Source organism: Coturnix japonica, chromosome 2 (assembly GCF_001577835.2).
Source record: "Coturnix japonica isolate 7356 chromosome 2, Coturnix japonica 2.1, whole genome shotgun sequence".
Lineage (NCBI taxonomy): Eukaryota > Metazoa > Chordata > Aves > Galliformes > Phasianidae > Coturnix > Coturnix japonica.
In genome coordinates, this window is record NC_029517.1 from 72,295,600 (window position 1) to 72,321,883 (window position 26,284).

The 26,284-nt window shown below is 39.3% G+C and overlaps 1 protein-coding gene across 4 annotated transcripts in view; it reads right to left on the reverse strand.

Annotated features, from left to right (window-relative positions):
• Positions 1-26,284, reverse strand: part of SLC66A2 (solute carrier family 66 member 2) — a 44,952-nt gene that overhangs the window by 12,993 nt on the left and 5,675 nt on the right. Inside the window, exons 3-5 of one of the 4 annotated variants that reach the window (XM_015854796.2) lie at positions 23,219-23,352; positions 17,249-17,302; positions 2,425-2,641 (exon numbers count right to left, since the gene is read on the reverse strand). In XM_015854796.2, the coding sequence (XP_015710282.1) occupies positions 2,425-2,641; positions 17,249-17,302; positions 23,219-23,352 (405 nt within the window). Of the gene's footprint in view, positions 1-2,424; positions 2,642-16,207; positions 16,880-17,248; positions 17,303-23,218; positions 23,353-26,284 lie in introns of those variants that run through there. The other 3 variants (XM_032442522.1, XM_015854798.2, XM_032442523.1) reach the window with 3 other exon arrangements.

The window sequence follows — 26,284 nt, forward strand, 5'->3', positions numbered from 1 at the left end:
TAGCAGTGATTGAGATGGGGAGTCCCATAGGGTTATCTGACACCTTTTTTTCCCAAAAACAACATCATATCAGCAAAGTCTGGCAGTACACCTTGTTCAGATGTGATAATATACTATAGTTTTACCTTCCATTCCTATTTTGACTGTTTAGTTTTGCTAAAACAGAAACAGACCTAACATATGAGATGTTATGTCTCATTCAGTCCTACTTCAGAGACAGATGATTCTGTCGGTTTTCCTTAGTCAGGCCATGAGGACCTTTGAAGAACCCCTTTTCTGACCCTAGTAAACTGCAATGCTTTTATCAGAGACATGGACTCCAGTTATACACTACAGGTGACTGTGGAGAAAGAAGTTACCATCATCCAAAAGGTCGCTAAAGAGACTTAATCAGCTTAATTCTTACTGCACTCTCCATTAAGCTTAAAATCAAAAAGATGCATTTCCACTGAGGCCAGCTAAGAGACTATCTGGCAGTTTGTCCATTATGGCCCAGTTGACAGGCAAAGGATCACCAGCTCAATTGTTTCTGACAGTGGTAAGTATTTCTGCATGGAGTAGTAAATATATCCCATTGGGCATCAACTAGCCCCTGATAAATACCCAAAGTTCATAAATTCAGTTTTACAAGCTGCATGGCAGGACTGCTGGATGCTTACTTCAGCACTTGCAGGACTGAGGTCTCTGTTTTTAAATAGAGAAGTAGGCACAGGAAGGGAAAAATCAGAAGAAACAACAGCTTCTTCAACAGAAAGTAAAACATCAGCATAAGTCATTGCCATAGTAGGAAGAGCTTGATAATGCTTATAGACCATCAGATCAACACAGGATTACACAGTGCTAGAAAGTTTATGTGGTTCTTGCAATACATATAAAGCTGCAATGTGACCTGGAAAAAGATAAGAGCAACTGCATTTGCATGAACATACCCCAGCTGCAGTAAAGTAGTATACAGCTAGTACTGCTATCTTATCAGTACCCACACCTATCAATATCCAGTAGTATACAAAGTACTGCTTTGGGAGTCGAATCCAAGGGAAAAATCTGCAGATAAGGAGGGTGGCTGTCCTTAGATCTAGTCCTGTTTGATGGCAGGGGAATAAGAGCTTCTACACTATCTTCTGTTGACTGAACAGTGGTCTTTATCAAAGCAGTTCTACATGAGAATTATGCAACTCTGTGTTTCCATGCAAAGAATTAAACCATTCATTTGAAGCACAAAGTTTTTTCCTCATTTTACTAAACAGCAAATACAAGAAATTCGAAAAAAAAAAAAGAAGCTCAGGTCCCCCAGACAGGAGCTAAGGAAGCATTATCTGGAAGCAGCTATCTTAATGTGGCATTATAATTCACAGATTAAAAACAAAGGGGAAAGTCAAACGAGGGTATAAATAGGGTCTAGAAGGTAAAGAGTCTTCTGGGTATCGCACAAAATTGTCCAAGGCAGTATGTACATGCAGAATATCCAAATACTTTGGAAGGAAATCCTGACTCAATATCAATGGTGTTCCAATAAGAAAACACCTTGTGTATCAAAGCAGATTTCTAAACGAGCAAAAAGAATAGCGTCAACAGACATAACTTGCTTTGGTGTGAGGGAGGCAGGGACAATTATTTGTTTTCATCAAAGCAAAAATTATGTCAGCAAGTTTAAAGGCAATTAAAGAGGAACTGTTTCAAAGCAGTCACTGATAACCAAAGTGCTTCATGAAATGAATTTGCTGCTGTACTGTTTCCTACAAACTGGTGCACTGATGCAGTGTGGTGAACTTTTTCCCTCTGCAAAAGCCGTACAAGTTTCATTTGCAATTTGGAAACTTTAGTGTTGATACTGATAAATACAATAGTATGAAACTATAATCTAGTTCAGTGTCTCAACAGTGGGCATAAGATTAAAGTTTTCTGTCCTACACCTGCTTACATAAATAATCTCCCTATGTTTAAGCTCTTTTATATGTCAGGTACAAGCTTTTACATACTGATGTTATTTGCTACTAACACTACTAACATATTACAGAAAAGAGCTGAATAATTCTGTAAGAACAAAGAATGAGCATGAGTTACAACAATTACTAGCTATAGACGTTGTCTTTAGTACTTTAGATACAGAGGACCTCTTCAGACCATTTCTAAAGGCAATAGCAGTAGCTCTAAGAATTATTTTAATACAGCATATTTCATCTTGGAACTGTCTAGCTAGGACTGAACAATGGGTCAGATCTTGGGGATATAAATAAGCTCCTACTGTCTACAGCAGCGCTGCGCCATTTTAAACTGACAGAGGGTCTACCCTGATAACTGCAGTATTTTCAATTGAAGTCTAGTAAGATGACATTGCCCTGCACAGAAAGCACTCTCACGCTATAAAAATATTTATCTAAGCACGCACACACATACTTGTTTTATTTAAGGCAAACACCATACCTCATTCCTTCTGTGGACCTATTCTGGTAGTTACGGTAGAGCTGAGGAACACCTAACATAGCCTCTGTGAAAACTGCAAGGAAGCCCAAGGTTTCCACAAAGAGAGATGAATCAAGCCAGAGGTAAGTGATGTAACCGGTGATACCAGTGAAGGTCAGGACACACTGCACGTAGTCCGTAAACTTGCTCCAATGCCAAAAATAGTTCAAGTCAAAATCTGCAACAGAATAGAAATGGAAGAATAAAACTTCCCAACCTGGCTCAAAGTTCATCAGAGTAGAACTGAGAAATGGTAAATATGAAAAAGTCAATCTTCGGAAGCACAAAGAAATAGAAAATAAGAGAATAAGGACTTAAGGGGGAATAGAGGCAACTCAACACCACCAACAGCAAAAAAAGCCCATGACTTGATCTGGAAAACTTCTTTTTGTGGGGTGTGTTCAACATGGAAACAATAATAACAAAAAATTATAAATTATCAATATATTTACAAAAATGAGTTTTAAAGATAAAGTGTTTGTCTTCAGATATGAAGCACAAAACTCCAGCAATGATCCTAACAGACCTGACGTAAGAAGGACTCACAAAAAAACTTCACACTGTCAAGTACAGGCCCCCACCACATCAGTCCTAAATAAGAGCATGCCTGTACTACTGTCTTCACTTTCAAACTGCCTCAATCCAGGCTGAAAAAAGGTCATGTTAAGTCCACATCTCTGCTTCCTGGTGTGCTACTGCTGCCTGCAGTAAGGACAGGCTTCTGTGCGCAGGCAGCACAGCTTTGCTGAAGAAGGTGCAGGGCTGTGAAGAGAATCCAACCTGGAACAAGGCTTCCCATAGACAGCACCACTTTCCATTCCAAGGACAAAATGCACTTTTCACATTTGTACTTTGCTTTGCCAGCAAAATTATGTGCAGGCCTCATACCCATTTTTATATCTCTCAAAACAAAGCATTGTATCGCTAAACAACACCCTCATGAGAGAATAGGACAAAGAACAAACCAAACATGACACCTGCTTACATTAACATACCGCTGGAAGATACATAGCTATCTTATTGACAAATAATAATATACACCAATTTGTGTCACTGCCTTTTAAGCAGAAGTACAGAACACTATAAAAGAAAGAAGTCCTGCTGTTAATTCTGTCAAGGAAGATACTGACCTCTGCTGGCTTACGTTAACACCAAACTCAGTGAAATGAGAATGAATCTGCACAGGCAGGTAGGTGCTTAAGGGTACATACATATTCCAAATAATGTCATTTGCTGCACCTTTTCACATTTCAGTGTGTGGTAGACATTCTTTGTTAATTTAATATCCCTATTTCAGTACTCAGCATCAAAATTACGCCTCAAGACAACTACTGCATTTTACGTTGTCATACAAAGAGGAAAGCAAAACTAGCTAGAAGCCATATTTAACCTATAGAATAGCACTGTTTAATTGCATTATGCCACCCATTATCCAGAACTAAAATAATGACTACACTGACAGCGCCATTCAGTACTTTCTGGCAGTGGTTCCTAAGCCTCAGAATCCACTGGCAGGGATGCACAACTAAATAAAACAGTAGACCTGTTGCCGGCATAGCCAATTCAGCGTGACAGCACCACACATGCACGGTGTGCCCTGTGAAGGCTTTCCTTTCTGGAGGTTTACAAAAGAAGAACAAAACAAAATAAAGCAGAAAACATAAGACATGAGACAGAATACTGCATTTTCTAGGGAGAATAGGAAGAACCAGGAAGAACTGCAACAAGGAAAATGATGCCCAAACTTTCTATTCCCTCCACTTTGCTGACCCTACATCTGTGCCATGACAGCAGACAGACGCTGGGAAAGGATTCCTAGAGAGATGGGTGTTGTTCCATGAACCTATCAGGGTTCAAAATGTGTCTGAACAATGCCCTCAGATATTTATCATAGTACAGCAATTCTTTATTTCCCCAAATTAATTTTATTAACAGAAATGAAAGAATCATACCTATATGCAGATGCCAAAGTTACAAGTTTGTGTCAGTGTTCACAAGGCTTTTGTGAAGTCAGCTACAAAATCCATGAGGTAATCACATGCTTAAGTACTTCATAAGGCCATGGATTTCGTCGCTGACCTCATTGAAGACATGTGAACACTGACATGTGCCTACTCAGTACTGCTGTACTGTAGCCCATTTCCATTGATGTTAAGTACTCACATCTCTGAACCTAGTATTGGGCAGACAAGAAATCTGGTAATTAAGTCATTTAGTCATCATCCTTGGCCTGAAAATCTTACGTATTAGTTATGTTATAATAACATACATAAATGAGAGAACTGGTGTGTGACACGGCTCCAGCTGAAGCAATAGTTAATTACTGAAAATAGAGAGACAGATTCTCTTCTGTTTAGTCTCTTGCTCAAAATCACAATGATGCTATACAGCATCTGTTCCACTGCACTAGATTATGAGTAAATTCTAGCTTCCATTATAATGTGATTGAAAATGTTTTGCTCGAAATAAAGGAAAAGAAAGGGATAAGAACAATCTGAACTTCTGCATTAGCCTTTCAGAAAAACATCTGAATTATATTAAAAACAGTCCAATCGCTAAATGTTCTATTTAACAGGCTTACTTTCCAAATGCTGAAGTCTTCTTTAAGACACTACACGTCAGAGTCCACATTACCAACTACTTCCAGGAAAAAAAGGAATGGCTTAGCTAAAGAAAAAAAGTAATAGCATATCTGTCCTTTAACAGTGGTCCCAGTTTTTGTCTCTCCTGCAGATGTAATTCTTTTGCTCTGAAAAGGTAAAACAGGAAATCCTACCACGCCACAGTATATTTCTACTAAACATCTCAAAACCTGACCAAGACCAGATGCATATCTTTCTATTCTCTGAAATGGCTAGGCGCTGCTTGCAACGTTCACTTTACTGTTCACGAGACCCCAACCTGACCACGAAAAAAATTACACAAATTTCTAACCATATGTAGTCAACTTAGTTGGAACGGTAACTCCCAAACACTAATGTCCTGGACTGATCTGAACTGACATTACTGCAGTGAAAGGTACGATCTTATTACCCATGCTTGAGATCTTTAATCCACTCAGGGACCCACATTTTAAACATCTTGATCCATTTATAGATGAGATACTTATGTTGGAAAATCCTATTGATGCCAGGGAAGGAGCAGCTCAGCTGATCTTTTGCGCAGTATCTGTAGAAAAGTCTATACAGATTAGTCTATACAGATAAAGGATAAAGAAAGATGAAATTAAAAAACCTCCTCAGAGAGGCATGCTGCATGTCAGATACGAAATATATAAAGCAGATAGAAACAGTATTGCCAACTGCTGTGGTTAACATTAATCAAGCCAAACTGCAAGTAGAAAATTAAAGACTCCGGTGTAGAATTTATGCTTTAGTGACACAGAGTCCAGTGATGACACTCACTTTAAGATGACATAGAGGTTCAAACAGTGAAGTCATATTTAGCTAAAAAGCATTTTATGATGTGAGCTCCTTTGTGAGAGCAAAGCAAAGACTGACATCCAAAAAATGGAACCTCACCTCTATCATTGTAGCAAATTTCATCCTAATATCTAATTTAAATCTACCTTGTTTCAGTTTAAAATCATTTATCCTCTGCCCCATCACTGCATACCCTGTAAATGTATTTATCCCAGGTCCTTATATTTAATACCTATCCTTGCAAGGTAGATGAGTTACCAGTCAAATATCCAATCCTTACCTTAACACTAGAATACACAACCTCAAGGCCTAGGTGCTGTGAAAGGGATCAACTGATACCGCTAATTCAGCCAACCTGCACCAGTTACAAACTGCAGCCATAGCTAGGGAATATTTCAGGTTACTATCCATTGCCTGTTCACTATAAAACGTACACAAAGTTCAACTATTCACTGTTCTGTCTTAACCACTGGGCTACGATAAGATAGGCAACAAGCTCCCTCTCACATGCTCCTGAGTCGAAGCTTGTGATCTCTGCTGTAAAGGGGATCTCTGCTGTCTCTGAACAGCAGACAAAAATGATGTCCTTCCTTATCTCAACCTAACAACAAGGCCAACTCTTACAACAGCTGGAAAACAGAGACTTGCAGTCCCTAACTGAGAAATGAACTCAGAGCACATACATCAATTGACAGCCCTAAGGTATGCTCTGGCACTGAAATCAACAGTTGTATCATAAACTTCTCAACATCCCTGAAGAAGACTCAGGAGGCACCTACAGCAGATATTAGGGCCATGGCACTGATTTCTGTACACCTGCAGTCCTTCAGTTTTACCAGACCCCTCCCTGCTTTCAGCATCACTTGCCTCCCAACAATCCCAATTTCAGGGTTGCAGCAGGATGCAGAAAAGCACATAGGTTAGCAGAGACATGTCCAACTTGTGGGCTATACACCATCCAGCACTACTCACAATGCAGCCTGCCCCTTGCTCCACACCATCATAGAAGCCCTACCGTGCATTCCTGAGCATGCAACAATTAATCACCAGCAGCCAAACATCAATATGCCGTTAACCTTATCTGGGCTGAAACCAGGGCACGAGGAAGGTGCATTGCTTACTCAAGTTACAGCAAATAATTTTATGCATTTTGATACACTGGCTAAATTCAGTACTGTGAATAGGAAAAAAAAAAAAAGAAAAAAAAAAGCATCTGTGCTTTCCCTTTTGATACAGGAAATTTTCAAGATGTTTCAAGATGGCCAAAAAAATAATCCTTTTTTTTTTTTTTTTTTTTGTATATTTGAGACTCAATTTTCAGTTGACATAAAATGCATTACTTGTGAAATTTCAAATTGAATGTATAGATTTTCAATCCAAAATTTAATCCGGTCTCTTTATCATACTTTTATGAGACTTATCTTACCAGAGAGAAATTGCCCTCACTTCACTGTCACGTCTTACTCATTATCAATTCTTGGCAGTATGCACATTTGTGAACAACTGCTTTCAAGGATGAAATACAGGAAGAGTAAAATTTCATCAAAAACCTGATGAACACCTTGAGAGCTAAGAATCACAACTACTGCCATCAAACCATCCTGATGTGTTAGTTGCACAAATTAGTTTCACAAAAGCAAGTTCACATATCCCACTAGTTTTATGTCTTTTTTGCTCTCTTTTTAATGTTTTAAGAAAGAGACATTAAAAATTAAAATAAAAGTTTTGTTATTTATATGCATTAGCTATATTTTGTGTATTTTACAAGGGCTAATCTGAAAGAAATGCCTCCTATTTTATTATGTTGGCCTATGATGTCAGAAATGGATGTCAGTAGCACGGCAGTAGAGGTTCAATGTTCCTGCCAAAATTCCATTATATTTTGTTATGTGACACATGGCAGCAGAGAAGTGGTCTGACAAAATGGCATCTGACACGGAGGTGTGTATAAAGCAGACGTGTGGAAGTGAATTCTTCTGTGCTGAAAAAATTGCACCCATTGACATTCACTGATGCTTGCTAAACACTTATGGAGGGCAAACAGTAGATGTGAGCGCAGTAAAATGGTGTGCAGTGCATTATATCAGTGGTGACGGCAGGTTATCTCTTCTAGTGCAGACTGTCATGAGCATGGTGCACAGGCTCTTGCTCATGGCTAGTGAAAATGCATAGCTAATGTAGGTGACTGTTGTAAAAGAATGTTTCATAGCTAGATTTTGCTCTATTAAGTAGCATTACTGTGTTATTTGCAGTTTCTTCCATGGAATTAGGAGGCATTACTTTCAGTGCAATCTTTGTAAACACAGCCCTTAAACAATTTTTCTTCACGCAGTACAGCCCAGATAAGCCAAAGATTGAACACCCATGGGTTAACACCTCTCACCTTGCCTATTCCCAACAGCTCCTGGCCAGCTAGTGAGTTTCTCCCATCTCCCTTCTGAAATTCCTGCATCCCTCACAAGGCACTCAGGAAATAAGTGGTGTTATAAGAGCTGGAAGGCTTCAAATGACTAGCCAGCTAGGCACTTTCTTCCTTCATTTCAGAAAGACAAAAGGATTTAGCACTAGAGAGTGAAAACTGATACATTTAAATTTTCTTTCATAATTTTTTTGAAGAAATGACAAATATTCAACACGCTGCATGAAGACAGTGTGTTTTTAACATTCGCTGGAACTGAAGAGGAACTTGCTATCTTTCGCTCATGTTACAAAAGAGAGGAAGTGAGAGTTTAGCACCAAGAACCTCTTGCTCTAATTCTACCTCCTCCTCTTAAAAAAAAAAAATAATAATAATAAAAAATTAAGAAATCCTTCATCTTGCATAGATGAAAATGTTACTATCACTTTTTGTCTTCATTCCTTCAGACCTGTGATTTGGGAATTTCCGCATCATTACATACTTCTAAGCACCTGCACAGCCCTCCCACAACAGTATTCAAGCAACTCTTCCCATGTCAGTCTTAAAACATTCCTGTCCTACAGTCCCTTCTTTCTTGGCATTCACACTAGTACCTAAACACTGTCTCTTCTTCCTCTTCAGAAGTGAAGTAACCCAGAGTCATGAACCTTCTGGAAATAACAGCCCAGCTCATATAATGAAATCTATGTTTTGTTTCCACTGAAAGCACCTACTCAGCTTACTTCTCCTCACCTCATTTTATGTGATGTCACCAGCTTTTATAATCTCTTATTACTAGATCTCCATTTTGTCATATCACACTCACCTCCTCAAAAACATTACACAAGAATGGGGGAATATCTGCCTTATTTTCCTCCAGCATTGGCCCCATCTCAAAGCTTCTTACTTTCCATACTGTCCCTCAGCACAACATACCTCTAATATAGGACTGCATTTCCTCTGTGAGGAAGATTAGCCTTACTGAAGTTATCTACTGTATTATTGCTATTTCTGCACTCTGCTCAGTACAGAAGACAACTCCCTTCTTCCTATTCCAATGCACTGACCATCCTTCTCACACACAGTCTCCATGAAGTTATCTCAAAAGCTGGAAAAAAGCAGCTATTGGCTGAGTTACAAGATGACTGACAGAGAAAGACAGCTTAACAGTCAGATGAATCATACAGCTCACCTCCTGGTCAAGAGCATCAAAAAATCCACAGCAAGTCAAACTAAAAAAATAACCCCCCCAATACTGCACCAGCAGGTACAGTTCTGAAGTCAGGCCTTTGCTCTCAACCTCACTAATAATGAAAGCAGCAGATTATAGCCACACTCACTCTTCTTTTGGCTACATACAAAGCTAACTATATAAACCAGCTTCTTTTTTAGAAAGTAAGCTAAGCAGGGATGATATGGATACTACAGCAAGAAGAACACATAGCAACAAGTTACTGATTTCCCAATCATTTCAACAGTATTTTACATTATCATCATCATGGTTTATCTAAGCTATCACCCACAGTCCTATCAGGCTGTACACAACGACATCCAGACTAAAGACTTACTTCTAAGCAGGTATTTCCTGAGTACTGCAGAGCAGATTGCCGTGGCTCCACATTCTTGTAGCTGGAGTTATAAATACTCTATGAAAAATTTTGAATAGTACTGTAACTTATTCTTTGAAGTCTAAATCTGAAAAGATATTAGGAATACTATGATACTGAAAAATAATGGGGACTCATCATAGTCATACTCCATGCAAAGACTAAAATTAGATTAACAAAAATATTTCTAAATCCTACAAAACCAAGATCTTAGCATTAGCCCAGATGCAGGCTGCCTCAAATACCACAATGCCATAGATAATACAGCAAAATTATGCCTGCTTTGACATGAGAATTGGTTGCTACACAAGATGCATTTCTGAATACCAGAACACCCTATGTATGCAGTTTAATGCTCCATTACTCAAGGCAACTTCAGGATCTGCAAAGAAAGGTAACAGTAGGATACTTAATTAAGTTTCTGTCTTCATTACTATTAAAGATAATGCAATCAGATGCTGCTCGTTTCCAAAAAGAAGTACAAGTCCCTCTCATCCCCCTCCAGCTGCTTAGTTCCCTGAAACACTTCCCTCTGAAGCCACACAACACGAGTTTTTCCTCTTTTTTCAATATTCTACCTGAAAAGAAAAAAAAAAAAAACAACTGCAACTTCAGACAGATCCAAAATGTATTCCCAGAAAGTGCTCTGTCAGTAGTAACTGAGGTGGCAAGACAGGACCAAGAGGAATGGAGCTAGGGTTGAACAAGTTAAAAGGAGTATCAGGAAAAACTTGGGTACCAAGATGCTTGGCAGCAAGGTCAGCCTAACTGCTGCTGCTTTTTAATTTAGCTGCTATATCCCTTTAGAAATATAACCAGTTTATTTAAAAACAAAACAAACAAAAAAACCACAAGTAGAAGACAGTGCACTGGCAGTGTGTGCCCAATTATATGACTTTGCCACCACAGGGTACAGCCCTTGGTTCTTCTGCCCATATGTGTGGTTCTGCCCTCCTTTGCCAAGTCCTTGACATATCCCTGAACCAGGAGTGCAGAGAATGGGAAGGAAGACAACAGATGAACCGTAAATGATCAACTGCTTAACAGTAGGTGTGTCCATGAGTAATTCATTAAACTTCTGTGTGCAGCAGATGCCAAAAAAATGCTCAATCTCTGACATTTACTGCACAGAAATTTAATGAGAAACTCATGGATAAGACTCTTAAGTCATTCTGACAATTTTGCACTGTTCACCGAGTGTACTGTTACACGTTCTACTACATCCCACTCCCAACAAGAAGAAAGGTCTAAGGGAATAAACAGTGTCTCTGAAGACACAAAGAATTTAAAGCAAAAGAAACTTCCTTAAAATAACTCCTGTGGTTATTACAAGATACAGCATACAAAGACCAGAGAAAGGCAGCAACATAAAATTTCAACATAAGCAAGGAGTCATTTCAAGTTTTAGTGGTTATTATGAATTGACTTGGAAAAAAAAAAAAAAAAGAAAGAAAAATAGAAAAAACAGATGAAAAGGAATAGAGAATCATTCATAGAATGGGTTGCTAGGGACCTTAAAGGTCATCTATCCTCAGCCCCTGAAGATTTTCAACACCAGCTACGTATATGGAATTACACAAGTCAAACAAGGCCTTAAAATAAGTTAAAAAACAAACAAACAAACAAAAACTGTCAAAACTAAATTCTGGGTTTTGGATTTTTTCCCCTGCCTATGGGAGATGATGCAGTGGATATAATGCATATTGATCAGAGCAGAACAAGAAGAAAATAGGGCACATAAATACATATGAAAAGCAGCTTTCAGAACATCAGGAAGGCCAGTCATGTAGTTTCTTTCATACGAAGGAAACATGCTCATTACAAGCAATCAAAGAAGCTGGCTGCATATCTCCTGACCCTTGCTATAAATTCATGATTTGCAGAAAAAACCCCACTATTTATACTTTCTGTTGCTGATTCAAAAGAATATAAGGAAACACTTTTTCATAAATGTCCTATTTTTCCTCAACCTCACTCTATTATCATCTTCTTTCACACAACTTACATAATTATTTTAGTAAAAAGATAAAGAGAAATTTAAACATTAAAAGCATTTCTCTGAGGAACAGAACTAATCAAAAATTTAAAACATGATTATGCACACTTACTGAGGCCTATGTTTACCTATCTATTATTTAAATAGCTCTGCATCTACTTCATAGGTTTTAAGAGTCAGATACTAAATTCAAATACTTACTGGCTACTTCACTGGAATCAGACCTTAGAAAGCTTTATTCGCTTCTGCAAGAACCATTTTTTACTGTTTCACTTATTCAAACATCAGGAAACAAGAGGATTCAATGAACACCCACTTTCCTCTCTGTCTCTGAATAATGACTCAGTGCACAGTAGGATGAGATGGCCAGAAAAATAAGTAAAGCTTAGTAAAAATTTATCTAAAAATAGATCAACTTTTAAAGTCTCTTCAAAATATAAGTGCAGTATGCTGAAGTTCATTTATTATTATTTTTGCTACTCCACATTTGAATTTGAAATGATTTTGAAACAAAGGGAATTTGATAAAGTTGCAAATAAAGATAATCTAACACATGACCATTTAATATATTTCTAACATGCTAAAAAAAAAAAAAACACAACAAACCTGCTTGAATGAATAAAGGCTCCAAGGTGTACTCAGCAATATATAACTTGCAAAGAAATCCTCCTTTCATCCTGTCTCTCCACTGTCACAATGTCCTGCTCAAGCCTGTACAGGTTGTGACCTGGAACAAGCATCTGTTTAAGCCAGCACTGCTGAACACAGCACTGTCACACCATAGGCTGGGATGGAAAACCTTGTACCTATTTAATCATGAAAGAGATGGGCTGGTTCTTCTTTACAGACACATTACAGTTTGATTAACTTCTATATACCAACTTTAACAACAATTTTGACTGTTTTCTTTTAAACACACCTCTTGTTAGTACAAGTTTAAATTGTTTGTTCTAATATTTACTGCAATCATTTCCTCTAAAACAATTTATTCTATTAAAGTATCATGACAAGAGGAAAGGAAGGGTACTGCACATCTTCAGAAGTTGACTATCATACCTTAGTGAAGATGAGAGCACAAGCATAGGAAGATGTTTAAAAGACTAAGTTCAGAAGAAACAGATTTCTTACACTATTGAAAGCACATCTAGCCAAGAGTTTAGTTATTAATGTCTATGGCAAAACCTGTGCTACTGTAGCATTCCCACCAAAGAGTCCTTGCAATGAATGCCTAGCTCTTTACTGTTCTCCACAATGCCTATTTTCTCTAATATTCAGAAACAGGAATAATTCATAGGCAACTTTTTTCCTTATTAACATTTCTAAACTGCTCTTCAGGCAACCTGTTAATTTACCAACATCAGAAGTAACAATCTGGTATTGCACCAGAGGGGTATTTCTTTCAGCTTCTGTTCTTCAGCATGCCTTGTGCCTGCAGGTTCATTTAAAAAAAAAAAAAAAAAAAAAAAAAAACAACAACAAACCTCAAAAAATCTACATTAATAAGGACTACTGTGAACTTATGGTCTCCGAAAACTGGCAAGCAAACCTTTGTAACAGAGAGTGGGAAGTTTCATATGATGCACTCCTGATTTTCAGCACCACAGCATGCAGTATTCAGCCCAGCAAGTCTGAACAATCTGAATGAAGTTCAACTGAAGATTCTGAGCTAATGATTCAGGCCCTGCGCAATCAGCAGAGACAAAGAGGCTTGTCTTCACTGTCTGCAGATGACAGACTAGTCAGGAGTCTTTTCTTTAATATGAAAAGCTGAAATTTAAGATGTTTCTCCATGCTGAGCCCAAAGCAATGAGCAGCAGCAGCCCCAGACTAAATGAGGGTGAAAACAAAACACATCCGACTGCACACGTTTTTCTGATACCAACAACAGATCAAAAACACACAGGAAAGTAGAAGCAATTCAACCCCCTGTCCTGATTCATCCTTGCTTACCACTCACATGGCATACACACCACCTATGATTTGCTGCTTAGTTCTCCCGTTTCAGACCACAGGCAAGAAATGCAGTTTCCTTCATCTTCTCTCAGAAGCCAACAGCCCAAGGATTCTGACTAACTTGGAGTAAACTGTAGAATTTATTTGTTTTTCAGTTGAGACATCAGTCTAGGGCTTAACAATCCTTTTCTTGTAAGTGCATCTTAAGTGAGAATCATCATTTATGAACTGGGAACATATAGTGGGGGAAAGTGAGAATATTTCAGGAGAATAAAGCTATTGCTGATTCTTTATATTCGAGGATCATCAGTGTAGTGCATTATGGGCTGAAAGCATGACATATAAAATGCTCTTTTGCAGTAAAATCCATTACACAAAAGCTATCCAGTTCAACAGAGACGATGTAATTTTCCATTACCTGCATAGTTAATGATTATACAGTATCACATAATTTTAGAGTGTACTACCTTTAACGTGCATAGTTGCAGCCATGAAATGTATAAACAATATTTAATACAGTGGGTGAAACCACCCTTTTGCTAGCGCAGTAATAACTCTGGGTGATGATGTTCTGTGGTGTGACAGAGCACTGGAATAGGTTGTCCAGAGATTGTGCAATCTCCTTCTCTGGAAATATTCAAGATCCATCTGGACACCTACCTGTGTGACCTATTGTAGGGAACCTGCTTTAGCAGAGGGGTTGGACTTGATGATCTCTAGAACTCCCTCAATATCAACAATTCTCTGATTCAAATCTGAGCTCACAAGATCATATTTTATTCTCCCTCAATGCAGTAATGAAAATAGCAAAGCACTGGTGCTTCAGTAACATATGCCTTTCAGTATCCAGCACAAGGAAATACTACATTAATGTCTTCATTTATAATTAAGGTCTTCTGAAACATAGTCTTATTAAATACATCCACCACAGGGACAGTCAGACACTGGCATACATGCCAGAGGTTATGGAATTCAGCAGAAGCAGTGACATACTCAAAATGTAGGCAATTGGAAAAGTTTCAAGTCTCTCTAACACTCCAAAGCAGGACCTCTGCAGCATATGTTCCCTGATCAGCATGATCAAGAGACAAGTATATTGTATATGAACATTCAGATGTTTCACCACTGACACTGTGTTTAACTGATTAGTCTGGCTCCCACCACGAGGAAGAAGATTCCTCAAAGTTTGTTTATTCACTGTTTTTAGAGCCCGGTAAGAAGAGCGAGTCTCTCACAAGTTCCAGTTTAGGGCTTTGCTCAAGATTTAGAAACCCAAGTGCACCCCCGTGTGGCTACAGGTTTTCACTCCAGCTAAAATGCACACAAAATTTAGACTTCATTCCCAGGTTTAATTCTTCACCGTTAACAAGGAATAGATGTGGTACTCACGTCAGAAGCAGTATCCTCATAGCCACACAGTAGTCTCAACAGAACCTGTTCAAGTCATCTTCCTATCATATGCTCAAGTCATCTTCCTACATATCACTCAATCAGTTAAACACCCTGCCAGCAAAGGCATGACTTACGCGATGATGTAAAGCACTCATTAAACCACCAGGACATACTTCCAAATGCATATCAAACATAAAGACATCAAAACTTCTCAACTGTTTGCACCCATAAAAATAATCCCATTAAAATAGAGAACAGATTTGCTAACCCATCATTAAACCTCACAGCAGTAAATCAATGACTGTCCTGAGTTGGAGGAAACCCACAAGGATTATCAAGTCCAGCTCCTGGCTTTCCACCTACAAATCCAAACAGATGCCTGAGAACACTGTCCAAATAATAACTGACCTCTGACAAGTTTGATTCCATGACCACTGTCAAGGGGAGCCTGTTCCACTACCCAACTACTCTCTCAATTAAGAGCTTCTTCCTAACATTCAGTATGCCCCTTCTTCCCTGACACAGCTCCATGCGATTCCCTTAGGTTCTATTACTAGTCACCAGCAGAGAGATCAGCACCTGCCCCTCTGCTCCCCTTGCAAGGAATCTGTGGGCCACCATGAGGCCTCCACTCAGCCTCTTCTTCTCTGGGCGGAACAAACAAGCGACTTCAGCTGCTCCTCATATGGCTCTGCCCTCTAGACCCTTCACCATCTTCATAGCCCTCCTCTGGATGCTCTTTAACAGTTTTATGTCTACCTCATATTGTAGTCCCAAAACTTAACCCAATGCTCAACATGATGCTGCACCAGTATAGAACAATCCCTCCCTTTGACTAAGTAGCATATAACTCACCAGACACTTCAGATTTAAATTAGTTAAAATTATGGTGTTTTCTTCTCTTACAAACTTCAACTTTTTAAGCATTAGAACCAAGTATTTTTTTTTAAACAATAAGAACTTTAAAAAAACACCCACACAGAAATGAGTAAAAGGTCACATTAAGTTACTTATTTCTGTTTAACTTTAACCACTTTAAATAGAACATTTAAAAATGCTTAATCACAGGCAGCCATTTCCAACTCTGCTACTGTAAATAAAGAACTGCTGAATACTAGTAAAAAGGCAACAGGAAGATAGGCACAACAAGGACAGGTCTGTTTAAAGTTTGCATTCCATTGGTTAGTGTTGCAAGCTGGTGAAAATGATTACATGTGAAGACAGACAGCAAAATAAAAGTTTGATACCAAGTCCAGAAAACATGTTTTGAAAACAAAAAGGAGCCTTGCAAAAATACAGCTATCAAACTAATACACGGTACATTTTGGCACTAAATCTGAAAGGAGAAATCAAGAAGATGAATAAAATCTAAATTAAAAGAGAGTCTATTTAATCTTAATGTGTTTGGTCTTTTGTTTTCAAGAAAGTACTCAAATTATAGACAGATTAATGTCATTCTGAATTTCTCAGAACTACATCCAGATTCCTTAACTGTCTGTTGGTAAGTATAGAAATAGAGACTACATAAATCATCATAATAATGCAGGCTGAATATCAGACGTTGTAAGCAATCTCTCATCTAGCATCCTGAACAATGATGAAAGACACTCCTGTCCTGTAATCTTCTTAGTTGCCTTTAGAGTTAGGGCTGGAAGAGGAGAAATACAACCCTGAAGACACGAATCCCTTTATCAATTTTGCTTTTATAATTTGGAGAAGAAAGAGAAAGATATAACTGCAGAAATGTACAATGGAATTAATTCAACTGGTCATCAAAAAGTGATTTATGAAATAGAGCTGAAAGCACCTTTTCTTCTGTGAAAGTTAGAGGTGAGGAAGGGAAAATTAAAACAAACCACACACCAGGCTTTAATACGTCACAAAAACAAACATTTGTCATAGAAATGATAATACAATCATTTCTAATAATGGTCACAAAAAATAAATAACATAGCAAAGCACAAAATATGCAGTTGGAATGACAATTTCATGCAGAGTGGGTTTGTACAGTACATACCCAGGTAAGATCTCTTGGGAGGTGCTTTAATTTCTTCATCCTTACTATCTGCAGCTACATTAAAAGAAAAGTTGAGAGGGAAAAAAGAAAGGAAAGACAAAATAGATTTGTGTGATTATATGAAGCAGTGGGTCTTCTAGTTCATATTTAGTCAGTACATTTTGTTTTATATAAAAGCCAAAACAATGTAGAACAAGTTTTAGTCTCTGTGCTTTCTATAAAGCTCTCACTCAGTGATTTTAAATAGGGTTGAAGAGCAGGAAGGCCCAAAAGAGTCTCAATGCACAACTCAACAGCAATTCACTTAGGGTGAGAAACAGCCAACTCTCTCTGTTTTTCATTATCAGAGAAAACAAGTTGTTACCCCAGTAACTTTGAGGATATAAATACATGTTTAACTAGCTAAGACAGTATCAGTTGCATTACTTCCTATGGATAATGCTGCTCTAATTTCAAAAAGTCTCAGCTTAAGCTAATCACATCAACAAGGATGGAGTAGACTCCAACTGCAATCATTCTTTACATTAAAATGTTATCACTCTCTTTAATTCCCCCAGTAGAAAATGATGTATTCTGCAACAGGGCTTTTTGGTGATAATATCAACACTCTTCAGGAGATCCAAGTGCTAAAATAAGATACAGTTTATAAAGCAGATTAGGACAAGAAGCAGCTGGAAGGAAGACAAAAAGTGGATAAATTATCAGGAAAAAAAACACCACAATGCAATACCAGAAGATCACAAGTTCTACTTGAGCTTTGGCTCTACTGTGAGAAGATGCTGAAGAGCCTGTTTTTAACAAAAGCTGTTTACTGATTTCCAGCGTATGGTGCAGAATACCTGTCCCAACACCTTGGATGTAACTGGAATTGAATGTTTGTTAGAAAAAGAGCAAAGGCTTGCTTAGTTTGGGGAAGAAAAGGAAGACTCCTGGTTGGGTGCCATTCAAAGTCTCTGTGAAGTTTCTGTCCTGGTCTGTCAGCACTTTTGCGAGTGATTAAATGCTTTTTAGCAGTCTGTATCTGGGAGCACTCTGCTTCCTGAAAAGGTCTTGGTTCTGGAGTCAAGACACACAGATTTTGTTTTTCAATATGTAGATGACTATAGCATGGTAGTACCTTCATGCCCTAGAAATAGTACAGAATTCTGAACAGAAACAATTTTAACAAAAGAAACCATCACTGAACCTTGAATTTTTCTGTACTGAATAACAACACAGCATCGGTATGGATGCAGCTACAAAAAACTATTTTCAACACAGTCACTATTAGCTATGTGTTTATACCAACAATATACAAGGATCTGCTTTCAGTGCTCAAAAATCTGCAACAGCAAAGGTGACCTATTGCTGTTGTTGTCTCTCCTGAAACACACCTCCTACCACCTCATTGTGCTTATATCCACCGTTTGGTCTCCAGAAACATTCAGCAAGCACAGATGAATGTCAGTGGGTACAATCTTTTGAGCACTGGGGAATTCAATTCATTTCTATACCTTTACTTCACATGCACTTCTACGTCAAACATCATTTTGTCAGACTGCCCTGCTGCTGCCATTAATCACACAACAAAACAGAATAATGGAATACTGGCAGGAATGTACAACATGTACAGCCATATCACCAACATCCACTTCTGCCACTGTGGACCAAGATGATAAAATAGGAGGCATTACTTTCAGAGCAGCCTTCTTCACAGAGAAAACAGCTGATAGGAGTTTTCCTAATTAGCTCCTCATAAAGAAGCTGAAAGAAATAATCAAGCAGTACTAGAAAAGAGTCCACAGGAGACTGTATTTTTCCTTCTGTGTCAGTGTGTAAATGAACAGCTTTACATCTAAGTTCTGAAATATGACAAACATTTTAAGTCAATGATACCACAAATCAGGCTAGAAAATACAGAACAAGCTTGTCAGGATTAAAGGAGCCTGCTCCTTAACACTTCAGGAAAAGTGTGCTTAAAATGTCTTGAACTAGCCATTACGAAACAACTTTACTGTGAGAAAAATGGAAAAATATGGGAAAGTCCCACATAAATCAGGATCAATGATAAACACATACCAATGTGGCTAGGGAAGAAATACAGCATTTACTAGTAATGCAAGAAAGGAGAAAAAACTTCACTTCCTAAATAGTTTGGATTACTTAATAGAAACATTGAGGTAGAGGACAAAAACAAAAGAAGATACAAATTCCAGATCAGTCACATGAAGAATCGTATTATTACAGAGATACCATGCACCCTCCACTCAGGATTCTGTAAGGTTCATGACAAACACTGACTTCAAGCACAGCTTCTTGCTGACCTGGCAAACTATGAGGAACACGGACTTATCAGCTTGTCTGAATCACCATAAAACTAACACAATAAGATCAGGAGTAAGATTAGAACCACAGATCTCACTCCTACCTATATCGGGTTTGAAATGCAAACCCAACTCCCTGCCCTGCTTTAAAGAAATTTCATATTATTGAAACCAGTCAAATGTTTGAGACATCACATTGTAGCTGGCAGAATCAAAGTCCTCAGTGTGCCTGTTTTGTATAGCCAGATAATTCTTGAGATAATTTTTCCACCAAAACCAATTACACTTAAGAAAACAATTTTAGCTAGTCTCAAAGAATGCAAGCATTCCAAAGTCTAACAATTAAGGTCCAGGAGTAGGCAAAAAAAAAAAAAAAAAAAAAATCAGTCTCTTTAGCTAATTAAATGTAACAAGCTGAGTTTCAGGAAGGATCAAATGACACAACACAACCTTGAGGAGTCTCGATGACCTGGTAAGGGAAAGACTAATTACTCTTTGGAAGACTGTATGTCTTTCAGGGAGAGTTGTTTGAAGAGAGCTATATACAAAACTGAATACCCTCCCTTTTTGTCCAAAGGTTACTGACGGTTACTGCAAGAGAGCGTGTAAAAGGGCAGAGAAACCTTTCGGCAAGTTCAAGAAATGCTAGCTTTGAGATGCAGAAAGTATGGCACTCTCTCTCCTAAACATTCTCTGGATTCTAAATTTTAATCGCTGCTAAATTTGGGCTGAAAAGAGTTAAGTCATTCATCCTGCTAGAGTAACGTTACCAGACTTGCCAATTGGTGTTCAAGAACTGTATTACAGACCCTGTTCCACATGAATTCACTTACCTTAACAATATCATACTGCATTTCATAGTAAGCAGGAATGGAATGAGTTTCCTCAGCTACTAGATAAATTACCACACAGACAATGTCTACTGCATTCTAGTAACGGCTGTGAATATCTCAACCTGAATCAGACCCTCAATAAGGAAGGAGAACAGACAGAGAGAATAAGTTATATACTCATAATTGCAAAAGAACTAATAAAAAGCTGATAATATTAATTCTGATCTTGTTTGTAATAGGCTGTGATACAAAATTCTACAAGTCGAACACAAGAAACTATTTTGCTGTTTATCCTTCTTCTATAAGAAACAAAAACTACTGATGTTTCTCATCCAGGGGGAAAAAATGTGAAGACCTTCTGCTGAGCAAGAATCTTTGATTACATAAGGAATGAGATTTTTAAAAAATGACAATACCCATAAATTCCACACTAAAAAAGAAGCAAGGAAATTATGTACAAAAGGACAATCTTCCATCTATGATATGACAGCACCTTCTGTTTTGACCACAAAATGACTTGGGGTGGAAGGGATCTCAAGGATCATTAAAGTTCCCACCCTCCTGCCACAAGCAAAGCCACCAACCTCCAAGTCTAATACTAGACCAGGTTACCCAGGGCCCCATCCAACCAGATCTTGAACAGTTCCAGGGATGGGGCATCCACAGCCTCTCTGGACAAACCTTCCCTCCTTGACCTTAAAACCACACTGCCTTGTCCTATCACTGCCTACGTCTAGCAAAAAGTCGATTCCCCTGCTTTTTATAATCCCCTTTTAAATATGGGAAGCGTGCAAGGGGCTCCTTGCAGCCCTCTCCTCTTCAGGCTGAACAAGCCCAGCTTCCTAGGCCTGTCCTCACAGAGGAGGAACTCCAGCCCTCTGATCACGTTCATGGCCCTCCTCTGGAACCTCTCCAACAGCTCCACATCTTTCCTGTACCAGGAGCCCCAGATCTGGATGTGATACTCCAGATGGGGCCTTGTAAAGGCAGAGTTGAAAGGGACAATCACACTCCTGTCCTTACTGGCCTCTTCTGATGAGCCCAGGATACCATTGGCCTTCTGAGCTGCAGGAGAAAGCGGACAGCTCATGTTCAGTTTTTCACCCACCAGGTCCCCCAGGCCCTTCTCCACAAGGCTACTCTCAAGAAGTTCTTCCAGTCTGCACCCCTATCTGGGCTTGCACTTTGTTATACTGAACTTCATTAAGTTCACATGGACCCACCTTTCAAGTTTGCCGAGATCCCTCTGGATGGCATCCCTTTCTTCCAATGTGTCAACCACACCATTCAGCTTGGTGTCATCAGCAAATGTGCTGAGGGTGTACTCAAGCCCATCATCAGCGTCACTGACGAAGATTTTAAAGAGCACCAGTACCAAAACAGAACTCTGTGGACACCACTTGTCACTGGCCTCCAACTGGATATAGTGCCATTCACCACAAACCTCTGTCTACAGCCTTACAACCAATTTGTTATCATTATTATTGTTAACAGTCTTTCCAATTTAGAGACAAGAATGTGGTGGGGTACCATGTCAAATGCCTTGCGCGAGCCCAGGTAGATTACATCAGTTGTCTTCCCTTTGTCCACTGACATCGACACTCCATCATAGAAGGCCGCCAGATTGGTCGGACACAACCTTCCCTTGGTGAAGCCATGCTGGCTGTCTCAGATCACTCATTCATCTCTCATGTGTTTTAACATGCTTCTAGGAGGAGCAGTTCCATGATCTTCCCTGGCACAAAGGTGAGGCTCACCAGCCTGCAGTTTCCTGGGTCCTCCTTCCTCTGTTTCTGTAAATTGGAGTAACATTTCCTTTCTTCCAGTCCCTGAAAACTTCGCCTGACAGCCATGACTTTTCAAATACAATAGAGAGTGGCTCAACAGTCATATCAGCCAGCTCCTTCAGGACTCTGGGATGCATGTCACCAAGGCCTATGGACCTGTATACACTCAGTCTCATGAGGATATCTCAGACTTGCTCAGCACTTACAGTGGGGGCTGGGGGTTTACTCCCCCAGTTCCCAACTAAAGGGCTCAGGGATGCAAGCTTCGTGGACGTGAGAATACAAGAATCTTGTCTGCCAGTAAAGACCAAGGCAAAGACCTCATTTAGTAATTCAGCCTTTTCCATATCTGTTGTAGACAGTTCTCCTTTCTCATTTACAAAAGGAGGTATGCTCTCTTTGACCTGCCTCTTCTGAACAATTTACCTCAAGAACCCTTCTTGTTGTTTTTAACATCCCTCAACAAGTTCAGTGCCTTGTCTTTCCTAATCCCCTCTCTGCAAGTCCAGACAGAATTCCCAGGTGACATGCCCTTGCATCCACAGCCATTACAATCCCTTCTTTTCCTCAAGTCTGACCAGCAGGTCCTTGCCAAGCCACCACAGATGATGACCAGCAATTTAATATGCAGAAATTCTTTGCAAAAGCAAGCGTTGGTAACTACCAAATAAGATCTCAGGTAACAGCATACAATCAGGATCTAACCTATGAACTCGACAGAAAGCAGAGCTCAAAAGATATTTTATTATACATAACAAGATCTTAAAAAATAAAAAAAGATATCCAAAGCTAGAAAAACAATATGAAACTCAGTTCTATATGCCATGAATTTTTAGTCAGAACTTCAATTTCCAGACTAAACCAAGACCCATTTAAAACAAAACTACAGCTTTAAGTACTCACATGGAAGAGAGTGATTTCAAAAAAGAAGTTAGTAAAACACTGATTTATCAAGAAAGGTTGCAGTTCAGGCAGAACTTTCGTTCAAAACACAGTGCACAGTATGTTTTCAAAAAGACCCCGCAACAGCTAGTCCCTGTCACTAACCTGAAAAAGAGCGGCGTTTTATGTTTAGGTCGTTGGACACACGTACTTCAGTGCATAGTTTCAGCATCAGTAACATAGTTATGATCATGATAATGCTTTGCCACAAAAGAGGGGATTCAAAGCGCCTTCCAAACCTAAAAAACAAACAAAAAAAAACATAAAACATCTCAAACAACTGCTGCATTCAGTTACTTTCATTCTTTCAGCCTAAGCACCTGAAAAAAGGAAAGCCTTAGCTACCCCTTCTGTAACAGCCATGAAAGGCTGATAAAGTCACTAGTTAAATCTAGATGCACATGTAGTGCAGTTATAATCCCCCTGTTGGAGTAAGATTATTATTACATAAAACATCCCTGTGAACTAGCCCTAGGAACTCTGAAACCAGGATCTTAATTGTTTTTGAAGATAGCAGCAAACATATTGAAACAAGCAGGTTTGGTGAGCAGGTGAATCAATACAAAGAGACCAATGAGTTATGCTATGCTTCACACTGGTTACTTGTTCTCTCCATATATAGTCTATAGATCTCACAGAGACACCTGTGTGAACCTCAACTGTACTGCCACCTGAAGCTATGTTCAAGGCCTACCTCTAGACAGTTCACATTTTACAGAACTCTGGTAAAACCTAACTTCTTCTGCTTGGACTATTTCAATGGCAGAGCTGCTAGTAAAATCTAACTAGGTTTGTCAACATATTCTCTTAAACACTTTCCATTACTACCACTTCACCAGGGACATTCTTTCTTGTTATAAGTCAGCTAATAAGAGACAAGAGAGATCAGAAAGCCTCAACCATCTTCCATAGAAATCTACCTGCAGAGTATCAAGCAGCCCACACCAAGAAAAACTGCCAGCATTATTTCTTGTCAGACGGTACACAGCTAAGGGAAACTGTGATGCCTTGAGCCTCTACAATACTCATTGTCAAGCACTGCCATTAGCTATGCGAAGAGTAACAGGCCCATATCACGGAACTGTTGAATGGCTTGGGTTGGAAGGGACCTTAAAGACCATCTAGTTCCAGCCCTCCCTGATGGCAAAGTTTCCTCGCGCTAGATCAGACTGCACAGCACCCCATGCAACCTGCCCTTGAAAACCTCAAGGGCTGAGGCATCTACAACTTCTCTGGACCATGAGAGACAGCATCATAACAAATTTGGAGGATACTCTGAAGAAGGAAATAAATAACATCACTAATGCATGTTACCATGGGCACAGAGTGCTCTGGCTTCCACTGGGTTGGGAAAAATACGCAGGGGAGAAGAACCAAAGTTTGGCATAGCCTGAGCTCCATGCCCATGATCCCAAAGCTTCTGCTGCAGACAGTGACCAAATTCCCTTGAATCACAGGAAAAAAAAAATGGGCAAATTCCAGTTTGGGGAACGAGGGGGAAAAAAAATTAAAAAAATAATGGGTAAGGCTTATTTGGGATTATAGAAATCTCTCCAATTGCAAACATGTTAGATGTAAAAATAGAGAACAGTATTGAACAGGGGCTGACCTCGCAGCACATTAAACTAGAAACTATTGTGATGGTAAATCCAGAGCAGGTTTTTGCAAGGTTAGTTCCTCCATGTTTATGAGATTATTGGTTATTCAGTAATGGGAGTCTCACAAAAGTACAGCTTGCAGTATAATGTCGATCCACTACAAACAAACACAAGGCAAGGTCATCTGCTTCTCATCACAACTATCTGCTCTCACCACAGCCTTACTGGAAATGAAGCTTCAAACATTACCACATGCCCTTTAGCTTTTTAACAGTCTAAAAAGCTCAAGTAAAACTCACAACACAAAAAGGTTGAACTGCAACAACTGTTGTAAGAACCCACTTAAGCCGGCAAAAGTGATTGTTGCGCTGCCCTCTGTCATCTTTGACAGGTCACAGAAAACGGAAGAAGTGTCTGAGAAGTAGAGGAAACTCAGTGTCACTCCAGTCTTTGGAAATGCATGAAAGAGGACTCGGTAAGCTACCAGCCAGTCAACCTCCATTCTTTGGAAGGCGATGGAACAACTTATCCTGGATGCCATCTCCAAGCATGTGGAAGAAAAGAAGATTATCAGGAATAGTCAAAGTGGATTCATCAAGAGGTAATCCTGCTTGATCAATCTGGCAGCCATTTGTGACATCATGACCAGTTGGGCAGATGAGAGTAGCAGATGTTGTGTACCTGGACTTCAACAAGGCTTCTGACACTGTTTCCCACATAATCCTCAAATGTAAACTAAGGAAGTGTGGAATAGATGAGCAGATGGTGAGATGAACTGAGAACTGACTGACCAGCAGAGCTCAGAGGATTATGATCAGCTGTGCAGTCTATTTGGAGGCCTGTAGCTAGCAGCATCCCCCACAGATTAATACTGTATCTGGTCTTAAACTTCCCCATTAGCAACCTCTACAAAAGGATGACGTGTACCCTTGGCAAGTTTCCTGATGATAGGAAGTAAGGAATGCCTGACACACTGGACAGCTGTGCTGCCATTCAGCAAGACCTGGACAGGCTAAGAGACAGAGAAGAACCTTACAAGGTTCAAAAAGGGCATGTTACCAGTGCTTGAGTAATAACTGCAAGCATCAGTACAGATTAGGGCACAACCTACTTGAAAGGTGTACAGCAGAGAAGGACCTGAGTCCTGAGTTCAATCCTCTGAATTTTAACCATTACTGACAGTTCAAGCTGGCAGGGACGAAGTTGCTGAGAGAAGCCTGAGGGCTATCAAAAAGGACTCCAGGGGATTGGGGCAGTTATTTGATGGAGTACAGATGGTGTTTTCCTCTATCCTTTAGGCAGCAGGAAGGGATACCAAGAGGATCGGGAAAACCCATCTGATAAATACATGGCTGAGAGGCTGGTGCCACTGCAGGAATTTTGGCTTTTTCAACCATGGGGCAATTTACTCGGCATCTGGCCTGATGGGATCCATCTAGGTCATAGGGGAGGAAAGAATTCTGGTCCAGGAGGTATCTGAGCTTATTGACAGAGTTGCAAAGCCACACTCCATCATATTTGAAAAATCACAGCTGCCAGGCAGTTACCTGAAATTGAAAAAAGGGAAACATCA